The following is a 23,146-nucleotide window of genomic DNA, read 5'->3' as shown; positions in this document are numbered from 1 at the left end:
GAATGAACTGAAGGGAAAAGCTCAGACTTACAGATGGAAGCAGGGCTGGGGAATTTTGAGGGGAGACTGGATAAGAAAAGTGGTCAGTGGAAGCATGTGACTAAAAGAACAAGGCAGAGGAAAAGACAGGCTAGTGAAGAAGAAATAGAGCTTAGGAACAGGTTTGTAGAGTTGGAAAATGAAGAAGGGGCTCAGCAGGTACTTGTTGAAGGTGGAAGGGTAAGGAAGAAGAGAAGAGAGGCTAGTCCTATAGGAAAAGTGGAAGAGTCAAGGGAGACTACACCAAATATGAGCCCCAGGAGGATACAGGATGGGTTGAAGAGGATTATAAGGGAAAATAGGAATGGAAAGAACTTGCAGCCAGAGGGAATAGGGGAGAGACAGAAGAATAGCACCATCACCAGGAAAAGGCAGGTCTATGTGATAGGGGACTCTTTATTGAGGAGAATAGACAGGCCTGTAACTAGAGCTGATCCAGAGAATAGAAGGGGGTGCTATCTTCCGGGTGCTAAGATACGGGATGTAGACCTGAGGTTAAAAAGGATCCTAAAGGGAGCGGGAAAGAATCCCCTAATTATCCTTCATGTGGGAACAAATGATACGGCTAGATTCTCGCTGGAAAGCATTAAGGGAGACTATGCTAGGCTGGGGAAGACGCTTAAGGAAATTGAGGCTCAGGTGATCTTTAGCGGGATCCTTCCTGTTCCTAGAGAAGGGCAACAAAGGTGTGACAAGATTATGACTGTCAACAGATGGCTTAGGCAGTGGTGCTATAAAGAGGGCTTTGGGATGTATGGCCACTGGGAGGCATTCATGGACAGAGGACAGTTCTCTCATGATGGACTTCATCTGAGTAGGGAAGGAAATAGACTTCTAGGATCAAGGATCAACTGCTAAAGAGAGCTTTAAAGTAGGAATTTGGGGGAGATGGTTGGGAGATGTCCAGGTAATCTCCATGCCAGATTTTAGCATTGAGAGGGAAGAAGACGAAGTAAGAAAGGATACAGCCTTGGGTAGGAGAATGTATATAAGTAGTGAGGCCGGTGTGGATACTAGTTTAATAGGTTATACTGGCTGTAGAATGACTGTGCCTAATAGGGTACAAAATGTGAGCGAGGCCAAACAGCAAAAATTAAGATGTTTGTACACCAATGTGAGCAGCCTAGGTAACAAAATGGAGGAACTAGAGCTACTGGTGCAGGAAGTGAAACCAGATATTATAGGGATAACAGAAACATGGTGGAATAGTAGTCATGACTGGACTACAGATATTGTAGGGTATGTGCTGTTTAGGAAAGACAGAAACAAAGGTAAAGGTGGTGGAGTAGCATTGTATATCAATGATGAGGTAGAATGTAAAGAAGTAAGAAGCGATGCAATGGATAAGATAGAGTCTGTCTGGGCAAAAATTACATTGGGGAAGATAACTTGAAAAGCCTCTCCTACGATAGTGCTTGGGGTGTGCTATAGACCTCTGGGATCTAATTTGGATATGGATAGAGCCCTTTTTAATGTTTTTAATCAAGTAAATACTAATGGAAACTGCGTGATCATGGGAGACTTTAACTTCCCAGATATAGATTGGAGGACCAGTGTTAGTAATAATAATAGGGCTCAGATTTTCCTAGATGCGATAGCTGATGGATTCCTTCATCAAGTAGTTGCTGAACCGACTAGAGGGGGTGCCATTTTAGATTTAATTTTGGTGAGTAGCGAGGACCTCATAGAAGAAATGGTTGTAGGGAAGAATCTTGGCTCAAGTGATCATGAGCTAATTCAGTTCAAACTGAACGGAAGGATTAACAAAAATAAATCTGCAACTAGAGTTTTTGATTTCAAAAGGGCTGAATTTCAAAAATTAAGGAAATTAGTTAGGGAAGTGGATTGGACTGAAGAATTTATGGATCTAAAGGTAGAGGAGGCCTGGGATTACTTTAAATCAAAGCTGCAGAAGCTATCGGAAGCCTGTATCCCAAGAAAGGGGAAAAAATTCATAGGAAGGAGTTGTAGACCAAGCTGGATGAGCAAGCATCTTAGAGAGGTGATTAAGAAGAAGCAGAAAGCATGCAGGGAGTGGAAAATGGGAGGGATCAGCAAGGAAAGCTACCTAATTGAGGTCAGAACACGTAGGGATCAAGAGAGACAGGCTAAAAGTCGAGTAGAGTTGGACCTTGCAAAGGGAATTAAAACCAATAGTAAAAGGTTCTATAGCCATATAAATAAGAAGAAAACTAAGAAAGAAGTGGGGCCGCTAAACACTGAGGATGGAGTGGAGGTTAAAGATAATCTAGGCATGGCCCAATATCTAAACAAATACTTTGCCTCAGTCTTTAATAAGGCTAAAGAGGATCTTAGGGATAATGGTAGCATGACAAATGGGAGTGAGGATATGGAGGTAGATATTACCATATCTGAGGTAGAAGCGAAACTGAAACAGCTTAATGGGACTAAATCGGGGGGCCCAGATAATCTTCATCCAAGAATATTAAAGGAATTGGCATCTGAAATTGCAAGCCCATTAGCAAAAATTTTTAATGAATCTGTAAACTCAGGAGTAGTACCGAATGATTGGAGAATTGCTAATATAGTTCCTATTTTTAAGAAAGGAAAAAAAAGTGATCCGGGTAACTACAGGCCTGTTAGTTTGACATCTGTAGTATGCAAAGTCCTGAAAAAAATTTTGAAGAAGAAATTAGTTAAGGACATTGAAGTCAATGGTAAATGGGACAAAATACAACATGGTTTTACAAAAGGTAGATCGTGCCAAACCAACCTAATCTCCTTTTTTGAAAAAGTAACAGATTTTTTAGATAAAGGAAACGCAGCGGATATAATTTACCTATATTTCAGTAAGGCGTTGGATACCATGCCACATGGGGAATTATTAGTTAAATTGGAGAAGATGGGGATCAATATGAACATCAAAAGGTGGATAAGGAATTGGTTAAAGGGGAGACTGCAACGGGTCCTACTGAAAGGCGAACTGTCAGGTTGGAGGGAGGTTACCAGTTGAGTTCCTCAGGGATCGGTTCTGGGACCAATCTTATTTAATCTTTTTATTACTGACCTTGGCACAAAAAGTGGGAGTGTGCTAATAAAGTTTGCAGATGATATAAAGCTGGGAAGTATTGCCAATTCAGAGAAGGATCGGGATATTATACAGGAGGATCTGGATGACCTTGTAAACTGGAGTAATAGTAATAGGATTAAATTTAATAGTGAGAAGTGTAAGGTTATGCATTTAGGGATTAATAACAAGAATTTTAGTTATAAGTTGGGGACACATGAATTAGAAGTAACGGAAGAGGAGAAGGACCTTGGAATATTGGTTGATCATAGGATGACTATGAGCTGCCAATGTGATATAGCTGTGAAAAAAGCTAATGCGGTTTTGGGATGCATCAGGAGAGGCATTTCCAGTAGGGATAAGGAGGTTTTAGTACCATTATACAAGGCACTGGTGAGACCTCACCTAGAATACTGTGTGCAGTTCTGGTCTCCCATGTTTAAAAAGGATGAATTCAAACTGGAGCAGGTACAGAGAAGGGCTACTAGGATGATCCGAGGAATGGAAAACTTGTCTTATGAAATGAGACTTAAGGAGCTTGGCTTCTTTAGCCTAACTAAAAGAAGGTTGAGGGGAGATATGATTGCTCTCTATAAATATAACAAAGGGATAAATACAGGAGAGGGAGAGGAATTATTTAAGCTCAGCACCAATGTGGACACAAAAACAAATGGGTATAAACTGGCCACCAGGAAGTTTAGACTTGAAATTAGACAAAGGTTTCTAACCATCAGAGGAGTGAAGTTTTGGAATAGCCTTCCAACGGAAGCAGTGGGGGAAAAGATCTATATGGTTTTAAGATTCTACTCGATAAGTTTATGGAGGAGATGGTATGATGGGATAATGTGATTTTGGTAAGTAATTGATCTTTAAATATTCAGGGGAAATAGGTAAATACGTAAATAGGTAAATAGGACTAATTCCCTGAGATGGGATATTAGATGGATGGGATCTGAGTTACTATAGAAAATTCTTTCCTGGGTATCTGGCTGGTGAATCTTGCCCATATGCTCAGGGTTTAGCTGATTGCCATATTTGGGGTCGGGAAGGAATTTTCCTCCAGGGCAGATTGGAGAGGCCCTGGAGGTTTTTCGCCTTCCTCTGTAGCATGGGGCATGGATCACTTGCTGGAGGATTCTCTGCTCCTTGAAGTCTTTAAACCATGATTTGAGGATTTCAATAGCTCAGACATAGGTGAGGTTTTTCGTAGGAGTGGGTGGGTGAGATTCTGTGGCCTGCACTGTGCAGGAGGTCGGACTAGATGATCAGAATGGTCCCTTCTGACCTTAGTATCTATGAATCTATGAAACTCCCCAGGAACTAATGACTACCACAAACCTCACCACCTTCCGTTCCACACAGAAGGCTAATTTCTTTAACCATGCCTTCTCTAATATCCACACATAACAACGTGTATATTTAACACAAATTCCTACCAAAACACTCCACTATTCCCACTTCTCTCATCCTCTCCACACGGAGGAGAAATAACGCATGACAGATGCTACTTGTGTGTAGTGCTTAATGCACTACTGGATGGTGCCGAGCTACTACTGTGATGAGTGCAATAGAAAATAAGAAAGGCCATACTGGGTCAGACCAATGGTTCATTTAGCCCACTATCCTGTCTTCCGACAGTGGCCAGTGCCAGGCACCCCAGAGGGAATGAACAGAACAGGTAATCACCAAGTGATCCATCCCGTCACCCATTTCCAGTTCTGGCAAACGGTGCAAATAGATTACCTCAAACAGAATAAAATAACATCTGACAAGTGTCCTAGTTCTTTCTTCCATAAAAAACATACAGAAGTATTTTCAAAATATTTCTTTTGTGAACTTTATTGCTTAATAGATCAGAATTAAGGATTATGGACATGATTCAGGAAAGCATTCCTATTATCACATGCTAAAGCCTGGATTAAAAGCTTAAGCATGTGCTTTATTGTTTTCCTGTTTCATGTCCTATGACAGTAGATAGTGTATAAAACAGAACATGTGAGATACATTTTGAATAACTGAATCCATGTGTAAAAATCAGAAAGCAGCCTAAAGTATAGTATTTGTTCAGCGGGTTTTCTTCCCAACTGCTGTTCAAAAACCTTCTTAGTTTTTACTATACAATGATTCAAGTGAAATAATGAAATCTTATCAGTATTAGATGGAAAATTTCATACAATGTAAAACTCTGTGGTATAGCAACCTCTGCACCCATGACATCTGTGAGGTTGTATATTCTAACAAAAATAATGATTATCTGTGCTAAGAAGTCATACTTTAAATGAATATAATCTTCATAATGTCACCTTTTGTAGAATTCTTGTCTGAGTCATTGATGTATGGTGCTCTCTTTAAATTGAGTTCTTCAAGGTGATATTATAGCTTAGGATATTTTGAAAAGAATTTTATTGGTTTTATACATTAAAGATGTACATCTGTTTCAAAATATGAGCATTTATAATATTAAGTTTATAACACAACAGAAGTGGGGACTCACTGATTTTTCTATATTACCATTTTTATGCTCATTAGTGTATTGGAAAAATGGAATATTTTAATCCTTTAATTTTAAGCCCTGAGGTCAAATGAATCCCTTCCCACACACACACACACACACAAACAAACACACACTCTCCACCATCTCCCAACTCCCCAAAATAAAAACTCTGTCACTTTAATATCAGCCAGCGGGGAATTTCTGAATCTGATATATGAGAAATACATATACTGATGTTTCAAGTTCCTTGGATTGGAAGTACTAGCAGAAGTTCAAAGCTGTATAATTATTTATGCCTCAAATATCTTAGACCTAAAAGGACAGAACAAGTGGAAACCAATGTCAAACTGAGTTTGCATTCTTTGGCAAATACTCTGCTCACGGTCCTCCAGCTTCTCTCACTGAAAGACGGAGCAACCACACTGATTCATAGAAGTGCAGTCAGTTGATATATGATTTTTTTAAAGCAATGCCTCAGAGGGATATATAGCCAGAGGAGGTGGTTTTAAAATGGTGTTAAAGCTAACAGAATGTTAGGAAACATTAGAAAAGAGATAGATAACAAGACAGAAAATAGCATATTGCCTCTATATAAATCCACAGTACACCCACATAGAGTGATCAGAGAGCAAATGTGAAAAAACGGGACAGGGGGTGGGGGGTGTTATAAGAACCTATATAAGAAAAAGACCCCAAAATCGGGATTGTATGTCCCTATACAATCAGGACATCTGGTCACCCTACACCCACACCTTGAATACCACCTGCAGTTCTGGTCGCCCCATCTCAAAAATGCTATTTTAGAACTGGAAAAGATGCAAAGAAGGGTAACAAAAATGATTAGGGATATGGAACATCTTCCATATCAGGAGCAATGGGAAAGACGGGGACTTTTCAGCTTGGAAAATAAACAACTAAGGGGGATATGATAGAGGTCAATAAAATCATGAATGGTGTGGAGAAAATGAATAAGGAACTGTTTATTCATTCCTTCACATACACAAGAACCAGAGGCCATCCAATGAAATTAACAAGAAGCAGGTTTAAAGCAAACAAAAGGAAGTACTTCTTCACACAACACACTCAATGTATAGAACTTTAGCCAGATGATGTTTTGAAGGCCAAAAGTATAATGGGACTCAAAACAGAATTATATAAGGTCCTGGAGATAGGTCCATCAGTAGCTATTAGCTAAGATGGTCAGGGATGCAACCCCATGGTCTGTGTGTCCCTAGCCTCTGATTGCCAGAAGCTGGGAGTGGACAACAGGGGATCGATCACCCAATAATTACCTGCTCTGTTCATTCCCTCTGACACACTTGGCATTTGCCACTGTTGGAAGACAGGATACTGGGCTAGATGGATCTTTGGTTTGACTCAATATGGCTATTCTTAGGTTCTTACCCTAAGTACCTACCAAGGAATCAACAATAGGACTCTGCATGGTAGAGAATAATATTGCCATCTAGCTTCTGGGCTGACTTAACTTAAATCTATTCTAAGGAGAAGCTCCTAAACTCTAGTTTTTAAAACCTGTTCATTTTCAAATGAATTGGCAGTGAGTAATTCCAATAATAATTATGAATATTCATATGAATGTCCAAAGGATGTCACTCATTAGTTTGCTGAAGTATTTCTTAAAGCTGTTTGATTTCTAAATCTTCAAGAGTTTCTTGGTGACTATTTTATTTTGTTTCGGTTTACTTCCCAACCAACTTATCCAATGTTATGTCTCGTACCATTGAAAGTTAAAAAAAAATCCTGAAGCTAGTTCCAAAGCATTTTGAAATTGTTTTCATTAACTTCATGGAGGGGCTGAGTGAAATGAAACAAACATAGAAAACGGTTAGTTTTACATATCCGTGCATGAATCATTTCTCTCCTTCCATTGGTATTAATCTTTTAACATAGTTTTCTCTATCAGCTGTATAAAATGGCCCTAGCAGTCATGGTTCAAGTCAGAGGGAAGGAATTTGCTCCATAGAGATAATTATACCCTTATTAATAGCTAATGCTTCACAAACCACAAGTCAGTGTTAAACATGAAGGCACTGAAGATAAAACTGATTACAGATGAAAGCAAATGTATTGGCAAAACTCTTCTATTGGCAAATGTATTGGCAAAAAGGTGGGGGAGTAGCACTGTATGTAAGGGAGCAGTATGACTGCTCAGAGCTCCGGTACGAAACTGTGGAAAAACCTGAGTGTCTCTGGATTAAGTTTAGAAGTGTGTGCAACAAGAATGATGTCATGGTGGGAGTCTGCTATAGACCACCGGACCAGGGGGATGAGGTGGATGAGGCTTTCTTCCGGCAACTCACGGAAGCTACTAGATCGCATGCCCTGATTCTCATGGGTGACTTTAATTTTCCTGATATCTGCTGGGAGAGCAATACAGCGGTGCATAGACAATCCAGGAAGTTTTTGGAAAGCGTAGGGGACAATTTCCTGGTGCAAGTGCTAGGGGAGCCAACTAGGGGGAGCGCTTTTCTTGACCTGCTGCTCACAAACCGGGTAGAATTAGTGGGGGAAGCAAAAGTGGATGGGAATCTGGGAGGCAGTGACCATGAGTTGGTTGAGTTCAGGATCCTGACGCAGGGAAGAAAGGTAAGCAGCAGGATACGGACCCTGGACTTCAGGAAAGCAGACTTTGACTCCCTCAGGGAACAGATGGCCAGGATCCCCTGGGGGACTAACATGAAAGGGAAGGGAGTCCAGGAGAGCTGGCTGTATTTCAAGGAATCCCTGTTGAGGTTACAGGGACAAACCATCCCGATGAGTCGAAAGAATAGTAAATATGGCAGGCGACCAGCTTGGCTTAATGGTGAAATCCTAGCGGATCTTAAACATAAAAAAGAAGCTTACAAGAAGTGGAAGGTTGGACATATGACCAGGGAAGAGTATAAAAATATTGCTCGGGCATGTAGGAAAGATATCAGGAGGGCCAAATCGCACCTGGAGCTGCAGCTAGCAAGAGATGTCAAGAGTAACAAGAAGGGTTTCTTCAGGTATGTTGGCAACAAGAAGAAAGCCAAGGAAAGTGTGGGCCCCTTACTGAATGAGGGAGGCAAGCTAGTGACAGAGGATGTGGAAAAAGCTAATGTACTCAATGCTTTTTTTGCCTCTGTTTTCACTAACAAGGTCAGCTCCCAGACTGCTGTGCTGGGCAACACAAAATGGGGAAGAGATGGCCAGCCCTCTGTAGAGATAGAGGTGGTTAGGGACTATTTAGAAAAGCTGGACGTGCACAAGTCCATGGGGCCGGACGAATTGCATCCGAGAGTGCTGAAGGAATTGGCGGCTGTGATTGCAGAGCCCTTGGCCATTATCTTTGAAAACTCGTGGCGAACGGGGGAAGTCCCGGATGACTGGAAAAAGGCTAATGTAGTGCCCATCTTTAAAAAAGGGAAGAAGGAGGATCCTGGGAACTACAGGCCAGTCAGCCTCACCTCAGTCCCTGGAAAAATCATGGAGCAGGTCCTCAAAGAATCAATCCTGAAGCACTTAGAGGAGAGGAAAGTGATCAGGAACAGTCAGCATGGATTCACCAAGGGAAGGTCATGCCTGACTAATCTAATCGCCTTTTATGATGAGATTACTGGTTCTGTGGATGAAGGGAAAGCAGTGGATGTATTGTTTCTTGACTTTAGCAAAGCTTTTGACACGGTCTCCCACAGCATTCTTGTCAGCAAGTTAAGGAAGTATGGGCTGGATGAATGCACTATAAGGTGGGTAGAAAGCTGGCTAGATTGTCGGGCTCAACGGGTAGTGATCAATGGCTCCATGTCTAGTTGGCAGCCGGTGTCAAGTGGAGTGCCCCAGGGGTCGGTCCTGGGGCCCGTTTTGTTCAATATCTTCATAAATGATCTGGAGGATGGTGTGGATTGCACTCTCAGCAAATTTGCGGATGATACTAAACTGGGAGGAGTGGTAGATACGCTGGAGGGGAGGGATAGGATACAGAAGGACCTAGACAAATTGGAGGATTGGGCCAAAAGAAATCTAATGAGGTTCAATAAGGATAAGTGCAGGGTCCTGCACTTAGGATGGAAGAATCCAATGCACCGCTACAGACTAGGGACCGAATGGCTCGGCAGCAGTTCTGCGGAAAAGGACCTAGGGGTGACAGTGGACGAGAAGCTGGATATGAGTCAGCAGTGTGCCCTTGTTGCCAAGAAGGCCAATGGCATTTTGGGATGTATAAGTAGGGGCATAGCGAGCAGATCGAGGGACGTGATCGTTCCCCTCTATTCGACACTGGTGAGGCCTCATCTGGAGTACTGTGTCCAGTTTTGGGCCCCACACTACAGGAAGGATGTGGATAAATTGGAAAGAGTACAACGAAGGGCAACGAAAATGATTAGGGGTCTAGAGCACATGACTTATGAGGAGAGGCTGAGGGAGCTGGGATTGTTTAGTCTGCAGAAGAGAAGAATGAGGGGGGATTTGATAGCTGCTTTCAACTACCTGAAAGGGGGTTTCAAAGAGGATGGCTCTAGACTGTTCTCAATGGTAGCAGATGACAGAACGAGGAGTAATGGTCTCAAGTTGCAATGGGGGAGGTTTAGATTGGATATTAGGAAAAACTTTTTCACTAAGAGGGTGGTGAAACACTGGAATGCGTTACCTAGGGAGGTGGTAGAATCTCCTTCCTTAGAGGTTTTTAAGGTCAGGCTTGACAAAGCCCTGGCTGGGATGATTTAACTGGGACTTGGTCCTGCTTTGAGCAGGGGGTTGGACTAGATGACCTTCTGGGGTCCCTTCCAACCCTGATATTCTATGATTCTATGATTCTATGATTCTCTTGCTCACATGACATCAGTGGATTTGGATGAACATATATCAGGACCAAATTTGCCCCATTTAATCTGTTCTGAAACTATGAATTGCACCTGTTCAGTATTCTCAGTTAAGTAATTTGTTGTTCAGAATGTAACTCTGTACTATTTCAGAAAAGTGGAATTCAAATTGCTCTGAACATTGAAATAATCTTCTCTAACCTTTTTCAGTCTTATGAAAATAATTTTCTTAACACAGCATTCACAATAATTCTGGGTCTGATCCTGAGAAGTGCTGATTTACCTTCATCTCCTACTGAAGCCAACGGAGTATGAGGGGGCTCAGCGTCTCCCAGGATCATCCCTGTGAACCTGATACTGAAGAATTAACTTTGTAATATGTGCCCCGTGAAATGAACACATTAATGAACAATTTTAAAGCGATGTGAAAACATGACCTTTATCTTTCTATCAGTGTCAGTGAAACTGATGGTGGCCATCTCGGTAAGTGTCAGGCATGTACATTAAAAAATGACTGGGGACTTCTTTAGTATTAAGGCCCAATAAGAGAACATGTCTAAAAAGTTGGGAAAGTAGCTCCATGCTATGTAATTTTTTCTGCTCTTTAAGGATTATCAATAGTGAATAATGGAAGCCTGATATTTATGGTTCTAGTTAGAAAGTTTAAAACCATATATAAATAAAAGGAAGAAAAAAACAAGGAAAAATACATGTAGTGTCTTTGTCTAGTCCATTTCTATGTGTCCTCCAATTTCTCTAGTTTTTAAACCATTCATTAATGTCTGCAGCAGAACTGACACCTCAACTGTTATTCATATTTGTATCCAGGAAGCAGCCACAATATGCCAGTCACTATCTTTCCAGCTAAGAAGACAGTTCCTGCCTCAAAGAGCTCATAATCTATAACTGAAGAAAAGGGATATGGTTAAAAATATACACATTAATTAATTAAGCATTAGATGCATTTCACATGTATATTAAATATATCCTTTGTTGTGGTTAAATAAATATGAACCACATACGCCTGAACTCATCTTCAACCAATTCATTACTACTTGGTTAGCTTCTTGTAGACATCACAGCAAGCTCTTGAAAAGGGATTTGAAGAAGAGGAAGACTTATGGAATGGTTCAAGGAAAGTGTGTGGAAATGGAAGAGGGCACCAAGGATGGTACCTTTGGAAAAGAAGAAGTGGCAGGATGTAACCTGATAAATAAGATACATCTCAGATTACTACTATAGAAACAGTTCAACAAGAGCCTGCGATTATATCACTGCAACAAGGTATCAAGACACTTCTGAAATCCCAGTAAATAAGAGATTAGAAGGAGAATCCTAGTTCCCACTTAACACATGGCTGATATAGGGCGGATTATAAAGGCGATGGAGAAACCCATGAAGTAGAAGCTACCTAGAGGAAAGGATATCTGCCCTTCTCCCTTGCCTCTCTGTGCAAACAACAGTGCCCTCACCAAGATACAAGATGGAAACAGTCTTCCTGCTTTATTAACCTATAAAATATTGGGGAGCAAAGAGGAGTGGAGGGGGGACGGAGGTTATACCATTAGAATTAGTTATGCTTTGATCTTATTGGGTAATCGATTGTCATTTTTGCTTAAGTTTGAACATAATCACGACAACAGCAGCAAAGCACTGTTAACGATTTCCATTCACCATAGTAGTATATATCTCATTATACAGAGTCTATTCCCTTTGTGATTTAATCACATAAGGTCTACTCTTCACATGAAGAAGTGCAGTTTTTGAAAAGTAGAAAAATGAGGACAAATTGAAGACTAGAAAAATATTAAGAAACAAGAAGTGAAAGGAAGTGTTTTCAATGATATACAACAGAGCTATATAAAGATTTATTTAAGCCTTAATGAAATGCTTGGAATATAAATTGAAAACAGAATTATTTATTTTAGGCCTCCATAACTAAATCCTCTTTCTTGTCTCATAAAACTCTTAGGGTTTGAATCAATAGAAAATATGTCTAATTTGGTTTTTTAAATGCTTCCTCAACCTAACATGAGATTCCATGGTCTGGAAGCCATATACCTTTTATTGAATCAAGGATATTATTATTACTATTTTTCATTATCCTTTTAATGAGTTTGCACCATGAATAGATTTTATCTTGAAATATGGGGGAATTTAAGAGAGTTGGAAGGCACAAAACTAACATTTAGATGTACATTAATTGTTCATTTTCAGAAGGATTTAATCTATTATTTAGATGTATTAGGTTTCTGAACATGTAATGTGGGTTGGTGTACATTAAATATTTTTATAAAAATGTATTGATGAAAAAAACCTGTTCAGTCTCTAAAAAAGCCAACGAAGTTTGAAAATCAACATGTCTGCCCATAGACTTTAAGTGAATTAAAATAACTTCAATTTGCCAGATTAGATCAGAGAGACAATGAATTTGTTTAGACAACATTGATGCCCACTAGATATGTCCTACCAGCTTGATAGCAAACCACTGATAACTACTCTCTACCTATCCCATCATTTACAAAGCTAAAATACTTGGAAAAAAGGAAACAACTTTTGAATATTACTGTCACCATCTCATTTATGCTTCCATTGTGTGGACGGGTGAAGGGTTAAATTGATCTAACGCTGCTAACTTAGTCCTAAACTCATAGTGTAGACCAGGGCTAAGTATTTTCTACACTGCAGCTGGGAGCATGCACACTAGCTGTACTGGAGCTAGAGCTCTAAAAATCTCTCTTTAGCCAGGGTAGCATGGACAGTGGCCCAGTCTAACTGCCCAAATAGGTAATCAAGATTACACTCCTATTTTTAGCTTGCTAGCTTGAGCAGTGCTAGTGTGGGTATTTTGTGCAAGCTGGAAATCACACCTCCCACCTCAAATGTAGACATAACCAAAGAGTGAAGCCATCTCTCGGCCTCACCACAAATCCAGGTTTACTTGTCCACCTCCTTCCCCAGAAAGGAGGTGTTCTGAATCGCATACATATTTATGAAAACCACCAGGATCCTCAATTACAAAACCAGCCCATCCTATTAACAAACCCTAGCTTCCCCTACCTGTTATCCTCTTTTAGGGAATAAGCATGATGACCTGCCTGCCTACCCACTCTGGGGGTTTCTGGCAAGGCTAAAAGATGTTTTGAAGGGGGAGCAAGGGGCAGGCCTGTTTCCCTCTTTGGCACTATCACAAGGAATCATCACCCTCTATTTCCCCTTCCCAAGTTATATCTTCTCTCCCTGGAATTTTGACTTGCCCTTACCTCCTTTCCTTGTTTAGAGATTATTTTCCTTCCACTCTTTCCCCACTATTTCTGGTCTCCTTCTAGTGCCTTATCACTCCCACCCAGAATTTCCCTCTCTCTTTTCAATCCCTCTCTCTTTTCAATTGATTCTCTCTTCCCTGTTTTCCTCCATTTACCTTTCTCTCTGACTCTTCCCCCCCATCCTCACTCCAACCCCCAAATCTCTCTTATTTGCTCTGCCCATTTCCCCCAACCTGTCTGTCTGTTTATGCAAAAATATTCCCCTTTCCCTTCAGTGCTAAAATAACGATTTCCAGGACAAATCAATTCTCCAAAATTATAGGGGACCTACAAAATGGAAGCGATTTGGCATAAACACAATGGTCACTCCCTATCCATAATAATCACCAACACATAGGAATGTTTAAAAGGTGTCTTGTTTTTTTTTCTTAGGAAGAGATGTTCTTTTGATGTACAAACCTGTGTCAATGTGTTTGGTGTCAATTAGATCTGTTAATGGCTAAGTGAAGTAAAACATTGTGTGCATTCCAAATAGTGAATGTATTTCAGTGGGGGGGGGTCTAAGAGCCAAAGTGATTTAATTTACATAATGCTGACAAGCTGTGACACCATTCCTTGTTGGCACTAACACTAGTATTGGCCTTAACACTGGCATTTATAATAAAATTATATAGCAGTGTGAGAGGAAAATGTGGCTGTATTGGTCTGTGTTAGATTTCAATAGTGCTGAATATTGTGTTGCAGAGATTTTCCCCTACATGGAAATGGATTAACTAATTATTCATTGAAACAAACATAATAGTACCCCTCAGACCAAACCAACAGCTTTTTTAAAACATGAAAGGGGATTGATTTGGGGTTAGTGAATGATTTAGCTGACTCTGGAGTGGGAATAGGTCATGGACATGGGATTGTTCAGCTTCTATTATACAAGCTGTTTCAGCTTCTGTGAGCATTTCACATGCTTAGATTATCTCCAAACATAGCCATATTGCAATGCTGTGAATATTACACAAGGTTCGATATTATAAATTAATTACCTTCCATGCTATGAAGAATCACAACCTATTTGGGGTTATTCTGTCACAGCCTCTTGCAATAGGGAAAAAAAAGAGGCAGGGAGGAGACTTTTTAAAACGTTGTTACATCATAAATGATCTGGAGGATGGTGTGGATTGCACTCTCAGCAAATTTGCGGATGATACTAAACTGGGAGGAGTGGTAGATACGCTGGAGGGGAGGGATAGGATACAGAAGGACCTAGACAAATTGGAGGATTGGGCCAAAAGAAATCTAATGAGGTTCAATAAGGATAAGTGCAGGGTCCTGCACTTAGGATGGAAGAATCCAATGCACCGCTACAGACTAGGGACCGAATGGCTCGGCAGCAGTTCTGCGGAAAAGGACCTAGGGGTGACAGTGGACGAGAAGCTGGATATGAGTCAGCAGTGTGCCCTTGTTGCCAAGAAGGCCAATGGCATTTTGGGATGTATAAGTAGGGGCATAGCGAGCAGATCGAGGGACGTGATCGTTCCCCTCTATTCGACACTGGTGAGGCCTCATCTGGAGTACTGTGTCCAGTTTTGGGCCCCACACTACAGGAAGGATGTGGATAAATTGGAAAGAGTACAACGAAGGGCAACGAAAATGATTAGGGGTCTAGAGCACATGACTTATGAGGAGAGGCTGAGGGAGCTGGGATTGTTTAGTCTGCAGAAGAGAAGAATGAGGGGGGATTTGATAGCTGCTTTCAACTACCTGAAAGGGGGTTTCAAAGAGGATGGCTCTAGACTGTTCTCAATGGTAGCAGATGACAGAACGAGGAGTAATGGTCTCAAGTTGCAATGGGGGAGGTTTAGATTGGATATTAGGAAAAACTTTTTCACTAAGAGGGTGGTGAAACACTGGAATGCGTTACCTAGGGAGGTGGTAGAATCTCCTTCCTTAGAGGTTTTTAAGGTCAGGCTTGACAAAGCCCTGGCTGGGATGATTTAACTGGGACTTGGTCCTGCTTTGAGCAGGGGGTTGGACTAGATGACCTTCTGGGGTCCCTTCCAACCCTGATATTCTATGATTCTATGATTCTTACCAAGGAGTACCAAAATTTTCTCACTACAAAAGCCTGAAGTGTATTAACGTTATCTTCCTAGATTCTTCCTAGGTTTGTTACTCTTTGAAGGTTCTGCATCAGAAAGCAGAGCGGAATTCACACTTCATTCTACCTTTTTTTTTTTTGCAGGCAAATCATGTCCAGTTTAAAAAAATAACAAATCCTTAAGGGAGGGAGATATGTGTGGTGATTAAAACTGGGATCTGGAAATCACCTCTATCATTCATCTCATGAACATCAGCAGCTTACTTAACTGAGGTAATGTCTGCACAGGAGCTAGGAGGTGTGATTCCCAGTGGGGGCAGATATACAGGCACTAGCTCTGCTCGAGCTAGCACGCTAAAAATAGCAGCGTGGCTCTGGCAACATGGACAGCAGCTTGGGCTACATTGCCTGAATACAATCCAGCCAAACTCAGGAGGCTAGCACGAGCCATTACTCTTGACGCTGCAGCCACAATGTTATTTTTAGTGTGTCTGTCCTGCACAACAACCTCTCAGCTGTTGTGCAGACTTACCTTACATCTTTTTTTTGCCTTAGTGTTACCATCTGTAAAATGGGGATAGCAATGCTTACTCCAGGGTTTTAATGTGATTCCTGGATGAGCATTATTAGTGTACTTTGCACAAGTATTACTTTACCCTGAAAAGAGCAATATGTGAATTTTGGAATAGCTGGAATGAGAGAGTAAAGAGCTCTCAACCAAAAAAAGAAAAAAAGCCTGTCCTTCTGTCCTCTTGAGGTTATGTATTGGCATGGTCCAAAATTCCAGTCCCATAAACCAGAATATTTATGATGAGGAAAGACAGGGCAATGGGCAGTCTTTTCTGATACAAGAGTATTAATTTTATTTAAGGCTTTAAATAATACTAAGAATAAGACAATAAAAGGAGAATGGCAGGCAAATTGAGCTGTAACAATGCACTGGATAAAAAAGAAACATGTTTTAAAAAAGAGCTTTAATGCAATGAACATATTTTTAAATTATTGGCAAAATTAAATATAAATGATTAAATAGATAGCAAAATGCTTCCAATTAATAGAAATATAGTATAGTGTTAGAACTTAAATGAAGTGTTATACCAGGGGAGGGGGGGGGGCTCTCTGAACTATTTTATTTAACTTTAGATGATTTAAATTATAAAGGAAATGGTATTGTAACTCCCAAGGAAAACCTATTTTATTTATAAGGTACTTCCTTTGATGTAGTTATGGAAATTATGGTGTTCCTGCAGCCTATATCTAAAATACCACTTTCTCCTGTGAAGTAGTCAGTCCTCACAGGTTAAGCAGTATTAGTACATGAATTCAAAACTTTCAAAAGAGCTACAGGAAGTTGAAATTATAATTGAAAAAGGCGGTACTCTTCTTTCCAAATACTGAACCTATGCAACTGAATAGAACAGGGTTGACTGTGTTGCTAAAACTGCTGTTTTTCCGATTTAATGGAAACCTAGGTACTAGTTCCAATCATTTAAGATTCAGTGATACACTGAATAAGAAAAAGGATGTTAAAACACTGCTTTGGGAAAATTCCAGTTGAGGGTAATGTGTTCTGCCTACTTAAATTCAAATGTATCAACATTTTCATTATTTACCTGAACAGATGATGCCGGCCACAAATCACTTTAGAATACCAATGTATGGATACCACAAAAAGTACATCTGTCTCAAGATGTTCCATAATAATTACAATTACTACTTTGTGTTATTTTACCCCAAAACATACATCATCATCTTAATTAGTTTCTTATAAAGTCACATCCCAGTTCTCTGAACACCTCACCTAATGATAGCTTCTGCCTGAACCAAATTAAATAATCAAAGACGGTTACATATCCAAAGGAAATTAATTTCAAGTCAAGCATCATCTTTATCAAGCACAGTAGTTTCCTTAATATCCCAGATGGGACACCATCTTTATACTCCAGTCTAGACATGCAAACATAATGGTTCCAGTTCTGATGTTCCTACTCAAATGAAGGCAAATGGGAGTTTTGCCCAAGTAAGGACTTACCAAAAAACAACAATTATGTCCTATAGGATTTGGCCCAACAAACAGCTACTTTCACTGCAACAAATAACAGTGTAAACTCATAATAATCGTATATACAAATTACATTATAATATAAATTGGATAATTCCTCCTTAACACTGTAAACTTATATGGCCTAACCTATTATTAAACCCCCATAAAATGTATTAGTTGTTGATGAGCAAAACCACCAGGAGAAAAAAAAATTATGTTGCCTCACTGACTTATAGAATTCTCGATAGATGGATTTTAAATGTATTTGAAAAAGAAAAACAAAGATATTTTATGCTATATTGAACAAAATTAATTGTACAAATAAATATTAAAAGTATTAAAACACTTTTAAAAAAATTAACATGAATGTGTGACCAACTTTCTAAGGATATAACTTCGCTCTGGTCCTTCTCTGTGCAGCCCCTCCCTAGATCCGGGTAACTACAGGCCTGTTAGTTTGACATCTGTAGTATGCAAGGTCTTGGAAAAAAATTTGAAGGAGAAAGTAGTTAAGGACATTAAGATCAATGGTACATGGGACAAAATACAACATGGTTTTACAAAAGGTAGATCATGCCAAACCAATCTGATCTCCTTCTTTGAGAAGGTAACAGATTTTTTAGATAAAGGAAATGCAGTGGATCTAATTTACCTTGATTTCAGAAAGGCATTTGATATGGTTCCACATGGGGAATTATTAGTTAAATAGGAAAAGATGGGGACCAATATGAAAATTAAAAGGTGGATAAGGAACTGGTTAAAGGGGAAACTACAAGAGGTCACACTGAAAGGTGAACTGTCAGGCTGGAAGAAGGTTACTAGTGAAGTTCCTCAGGGATCGCTTTTGGGACTAATTGTATTTAGTCTTTTTATTACTGATCTTGGCACAAAAAGTAGGAATGTGCTAATAAAATTTGCTGGGAGGTATTGCCAATTGTGATACAGCATGGCCAGAGGGCAGCAGGAGAGTATTAGAAGGGAGCCGTATTCCCTGTAGAGGGAAGAAAGTTTGCCATAAATTAATTAAAGCACCTGAAGCCAGTCACATGATAACCCCCCCCTTCAATCAGAAAAGGGGAGGAGTTGAAACAGAGTGGATTGGTGTTGAAGCAGAGAGCAGTTTGGAGGAGTTGAAACAGAGTGGATTGGTGCTGGAGCAGAGAGCAGTTTGGAGAAGTGCTGCAGTGGGCTAAGAAGACCAAGACTCTAGGTAAAGGGACACCTGGTTTGTGCAGAAGGAGGGCAGGAAGCGCCACAAAGTGAAGGGCAAGAGAGGGAAGTAGCCCAGGGGAAGGAACTGCTAGTTCTAGTGGGTTACTTCTATCCCTAGGGCACCTGGGCTGGGACTTGGAGTAGAGGATGGGCCGGGGTCCCTCCCTCTCCACTCCCCTCCTCTTGGACACTAGTGGGGCAGTTAATACCCAAGTTCAGGGGCAAGAAAGTGTGCCCTGAATTCTCCCCCCCCCCGAAGAGAAAGCATGAGACCCATCATAGTAGTGGTAGCAATTTGCCACACAAAACAGAGAGAGGGATGGGATATCATACAGGAAGATCTGGATGACCTTGTAAATTGGAGCAATAGTAATAGGAGGAAATTTAATAGTGAAAAGTGCAAGGTCATGAATTTAGGGATTAACAACAAGAATTTTTGTTATAAACTGGGGATGCATCACTTGAAAGTAACAGAGGAGGAGAAGGACCTCAGAGTATTGGTTGATCATAGGATGATTATGAGCTGCCAATGTGATATGGCTGTGAAAAAAGCTAATGAGGTCTTGGGATGAATCAGGGGCGGTATTTGCAGTAGAGATAAGGAGGTTTTAGTACAGTTATACAAGGCACTGGTGAGACCTCATCTGGAATATTGTGTGCAGTTCTGGTCTCCTGTTTTTATGAAGGATGAATTCAAACTGGAACAGGTACAGAGAAGGGCTACTAGGATGATCCGAGGAATGGAAAACCTGTCTTATGAAAGGTGACTCAAAGAGCCTGGCCTGTTTAGCCTAACCAAAAGAAGGCTAAGGGGAGGTACGATTGCTCTCTATAAATTTATCAGAGGGATAAATACCGGAGAGGGAGATGAATTATTAAAGCTCAGTACCATGTGGACAAAAGAACAAATGGATATAAACTGTCCATCAGGAAGTTTAGACTTGAAATTAGACAAAGGTTTCTAACCGTCAGAGGAGTGAAGTTCTGGAATAGCCTTCCAAGGGGAGCAGTGGGGGCAAAAGATCTGAGTTACTACAGAGTTACTACTGAGTTACTACAGAGAATTCTTTTGTCTGGCTGGTGAGTCTTGTCCACATGCTCAGGGTTCAGCTGATCTCCATATTTGGGGTCGGTAAGGAATTTTTCTGCAGGGCAGATTGGAAGAGGCCCTGGGAGTTTTTCGCCTCCCTCTGCAGCATGGGGCACGGGTCACTTGCTGGAGGAGTCTCTGTACCTTGAAGTCTTTAAACCACGAGTTGAGGACCTCAATAGCTCAGACATAGGTCCGGGGTTTGTTACAGGAGTGGGTGGGTGAGATTCTGTGGCCTGCATTGTGCAGGAGGTCAGACTAGATGATCATTATGGTCCCTTCTGACCTTAAAGTCTATGAGCTCAGGGATTCATAAGAATGACATCACTTTGGTTATTCTTCCTTTTACTTGTTTGTAATAGATATTGATATTATGTACAATAAACCTTAACAGATCCATCCAAAGCTACTAAAGTATAGCCAGTATTTGTGATAAGGCAAACTGAAAATGTCTTAATAATCATTACATCTAAACTTGGAGAGAATTTGAGATTCAGACATACGAAATGGTATAACTGATTAAACTCTGTGTGTATCAAATGATTCTGTTTATCTTGCGTTTACTTAATGTAATGAGTGCTGGTGAGCTGACAAATTCTGTTTGACATATTGCACTTTTGTAAGAAGTACAACACATTATTTCATTATTTCCTTATACATGTAATCCATTAAAAGCAATACATTTTCCATTATTTTGCACTAATGGTATTTGCTTTTTATCTAAGTTGCAGTCAGAAAAATTATTACTTGCTTCTGACTTTCTGAAAGATTTGTTGACTTGTACATCTCTACTAACTGGACTACATATTTCATGCCTTAAACCTTTACATTTTGCTTTGATTTGGGTTTCTCTACTGTCTTCATAGTGATCTGGCAGAGAAAGAGAGAGAGATGTGAGTTGCATGAAGCTAACAGAAATGTGTTATATACATTCAGCTGCAGCTTGCATCTATAACCTTCTCTTTACACTGAAAATGTTCACAGTTCAGAACAAGTTCAGTCACAGTTCTCTGAACCTAGGCATCATATTTTTTAAACCACACACACATGAAAGTGAGGTCATTGAAATCCAGAGGCAAGGCAGATTTGTTCTTTTTTCAAATTCCCTGCATGCCCACCTTCCTCTGAGATCACTGTCCTGCCCAGCTATTATTAAGGTCAATAAGAGGCTTGTGGATATCAAGAGACAATCTGAGCCTCCCCTCACTCAGAAGGAAAGCCTGACCCTTTATGATTGGTGGCAAATGGTCTAGCCATTAAAAGGAAAAATGTAAATGTAATTACATTAATAAATTTAAATGCAATTTAAAAAGGATATCCACACAGAACAACTGATATGGATCAGTGAATAAATTAAAAGAAAGATAAAGGAATGCATGTATGTATATAAACACACATAATATAGTTGCCACTGCTGCTGAAGCTTTATATATAAGAAAAAAACCTCGCTAACTGGTGAATAGATCGATATAATTTTGAGCAGCTTTGTAAATTGTAATTTTAGGGATGCCAGCTATGCTACTGTATGCAAGATAGCATACCCTAATTTCAAGATGTGGAAGCAAGGGGTAAGCCTTGCTTCAAGATTCATTTCAGCAGCTTATTGCTAGTGTTGAAACCACAAGGTTTAGTTGATGTGCCATCAACATGCTTTCATGCTACAGCTTGATCAGATGCTTTCTCCAAACTGAATGTAGTGGCTAGAATCTTACACATTTCACAAAATAGTCATAGTGTATTATCAGTGCTGCAGTTCTCAATGCAGGTATGTGAGGGAGGAGCCTTTTTACATGTAAAAAAAGTGTGTGTGTGTGTGTGTGTGTGTGTGCATACAGGCTTTTAAGACACTGCTATATTTGTCACATAGCACAGTTCCACAGTATCAGCATTATCAAAGGGTAAGTTTTACAGAAAGCCATGTTCAATAACAGAAAATACCAAAAACATAGACATGAATTCTGCAATTCAGGTTCACCTTAGTAGCCAGATGAGATTTAAATGTTCCTCCTACTGACACAGAAAGAAAGATACATCTTGGGGAAAAAAAGCAAAGAAAATATGCTAAGACATACTGCTCCAATTTATTCAGGACAACTCAGTTTTTTGTCTATATTTGCAACACTAGGAGTTGACTTGCTGAAGGTACACCAGATTAAGGCTCCCAATTGGGAAGGGTAACTGCATGGGGAAACCCTTACTGAAATGAACTGGATGCATCAGGGCCAAAATCTCCTATATTTTTAACCTCACTCTACTTCTGACCTAAACAATCAAATCAACTCTGCTGCGGGGAAGTCCTGTGAGTGAACTATGGGGCTAAACTCTAAGATTTAATTGAATTTAGAGGAGGCATTATAAATTAACCCTGTAAAGTGCTGTAGCAAGGCTTACACAAAAGTTCAAAATTAATTAGTAGAATACAACGGAGGAATTTTCTACAATAAACTTTCCCCCACTTATCAACATTACCATTGTACTTTGCTCTTCTCAGAGAAGATTTGACAGGAGGCCCAGAGGGACATGCAAGTATGTATTCAAGATGACATCCATAATACTATGTGGTAAGGCCACCTGTCTCAAAGTTAGGGTGGATGATCAAATGTTCCCATGGATTCCAAATGAGCCTTACTTCTCATAACAAACAATCTTTTCTGGACAATCATTTGTTTACTGAAAATCAAATAAAATGAATACACATATTTTGAGTTTTTTACCTACGTAGTCCAGCTAGGAACATCAAAGTGTTTGTTTGGATCAGGCACTGTGCAGTTCTGGGAACTCTTCTTTTGGATACAAAACCAGTACTGTGTCAGCACATAGGCTGAAAACAAAACAGAAACAGAGGGGAAATTAATAAAATACACACCAGATGCAGAAAACAACAGCATAGGTGAAGTTTAGGCTATGATGCTAAAGCTAACCCTACTAATACTTAGCGCTTACATAGCAGTTTATGCGCCTGATTCTGATATCGCTGTCAACAGTTTTATACCAGAGGCATCCATTGAGCTAGATTCTCTAGTGTTTAAAGACAGCTTTGAGCTAATCCACTAACACAAAGTTGTTCTAAAGTTGGTTT

At 40.1% G+C, this 23,146-nt stretch overlaps 1 protein-coding gene across 3 annotated transcripts in view; it reads right to left on the bottom strand.

Annotated features, from left to right (window-relative positions):
- The window catches only part of CHRM3 (cholinergic receptor muscarinic 3), a 501,021-nt gene that overhangs the window by 193,206 nt on the left and 284,669 nt on the right, over positions 1–23,146 (bottom strand). For 2 of the 3 annotated variants that reach the window (XM_038398023.2, XM_043511419.1), the window contains exon 3: positions 22,782–22,888. In XM_038398023.2, coding sequence (XP_038253951.1) covers positions 22,782–22,804 — 23 coding nt within the window. In that variant the 5' untranslated portion in view covers positions 22,805–22,888. Of the gene's footprint in view, positions 1–22,781; positions 22,889–23,146 lie in introns of those variants that run through there. The other variant, XM_043511420.1, reaches the window with a different exon arrangement.

The sequence above is a fragment of the Dermochelys coriacea genome, chromosome 3, assembly GCF_009764565.3.
Source record: "Dermochelys coriacea isolate rDerCor1 chromosome 3, rDerCor1.pri.v4, whole genome shotgun sequence".
Lineage (NCBI taxonomy): Eukaryota > Metazoa > Chordata > Testudines > Dermochelyidae > Dermochelys > Dermochelys coriacea.
This window is presented reverse-complemented; position numbering and strand designations above follow the sequence as displayed.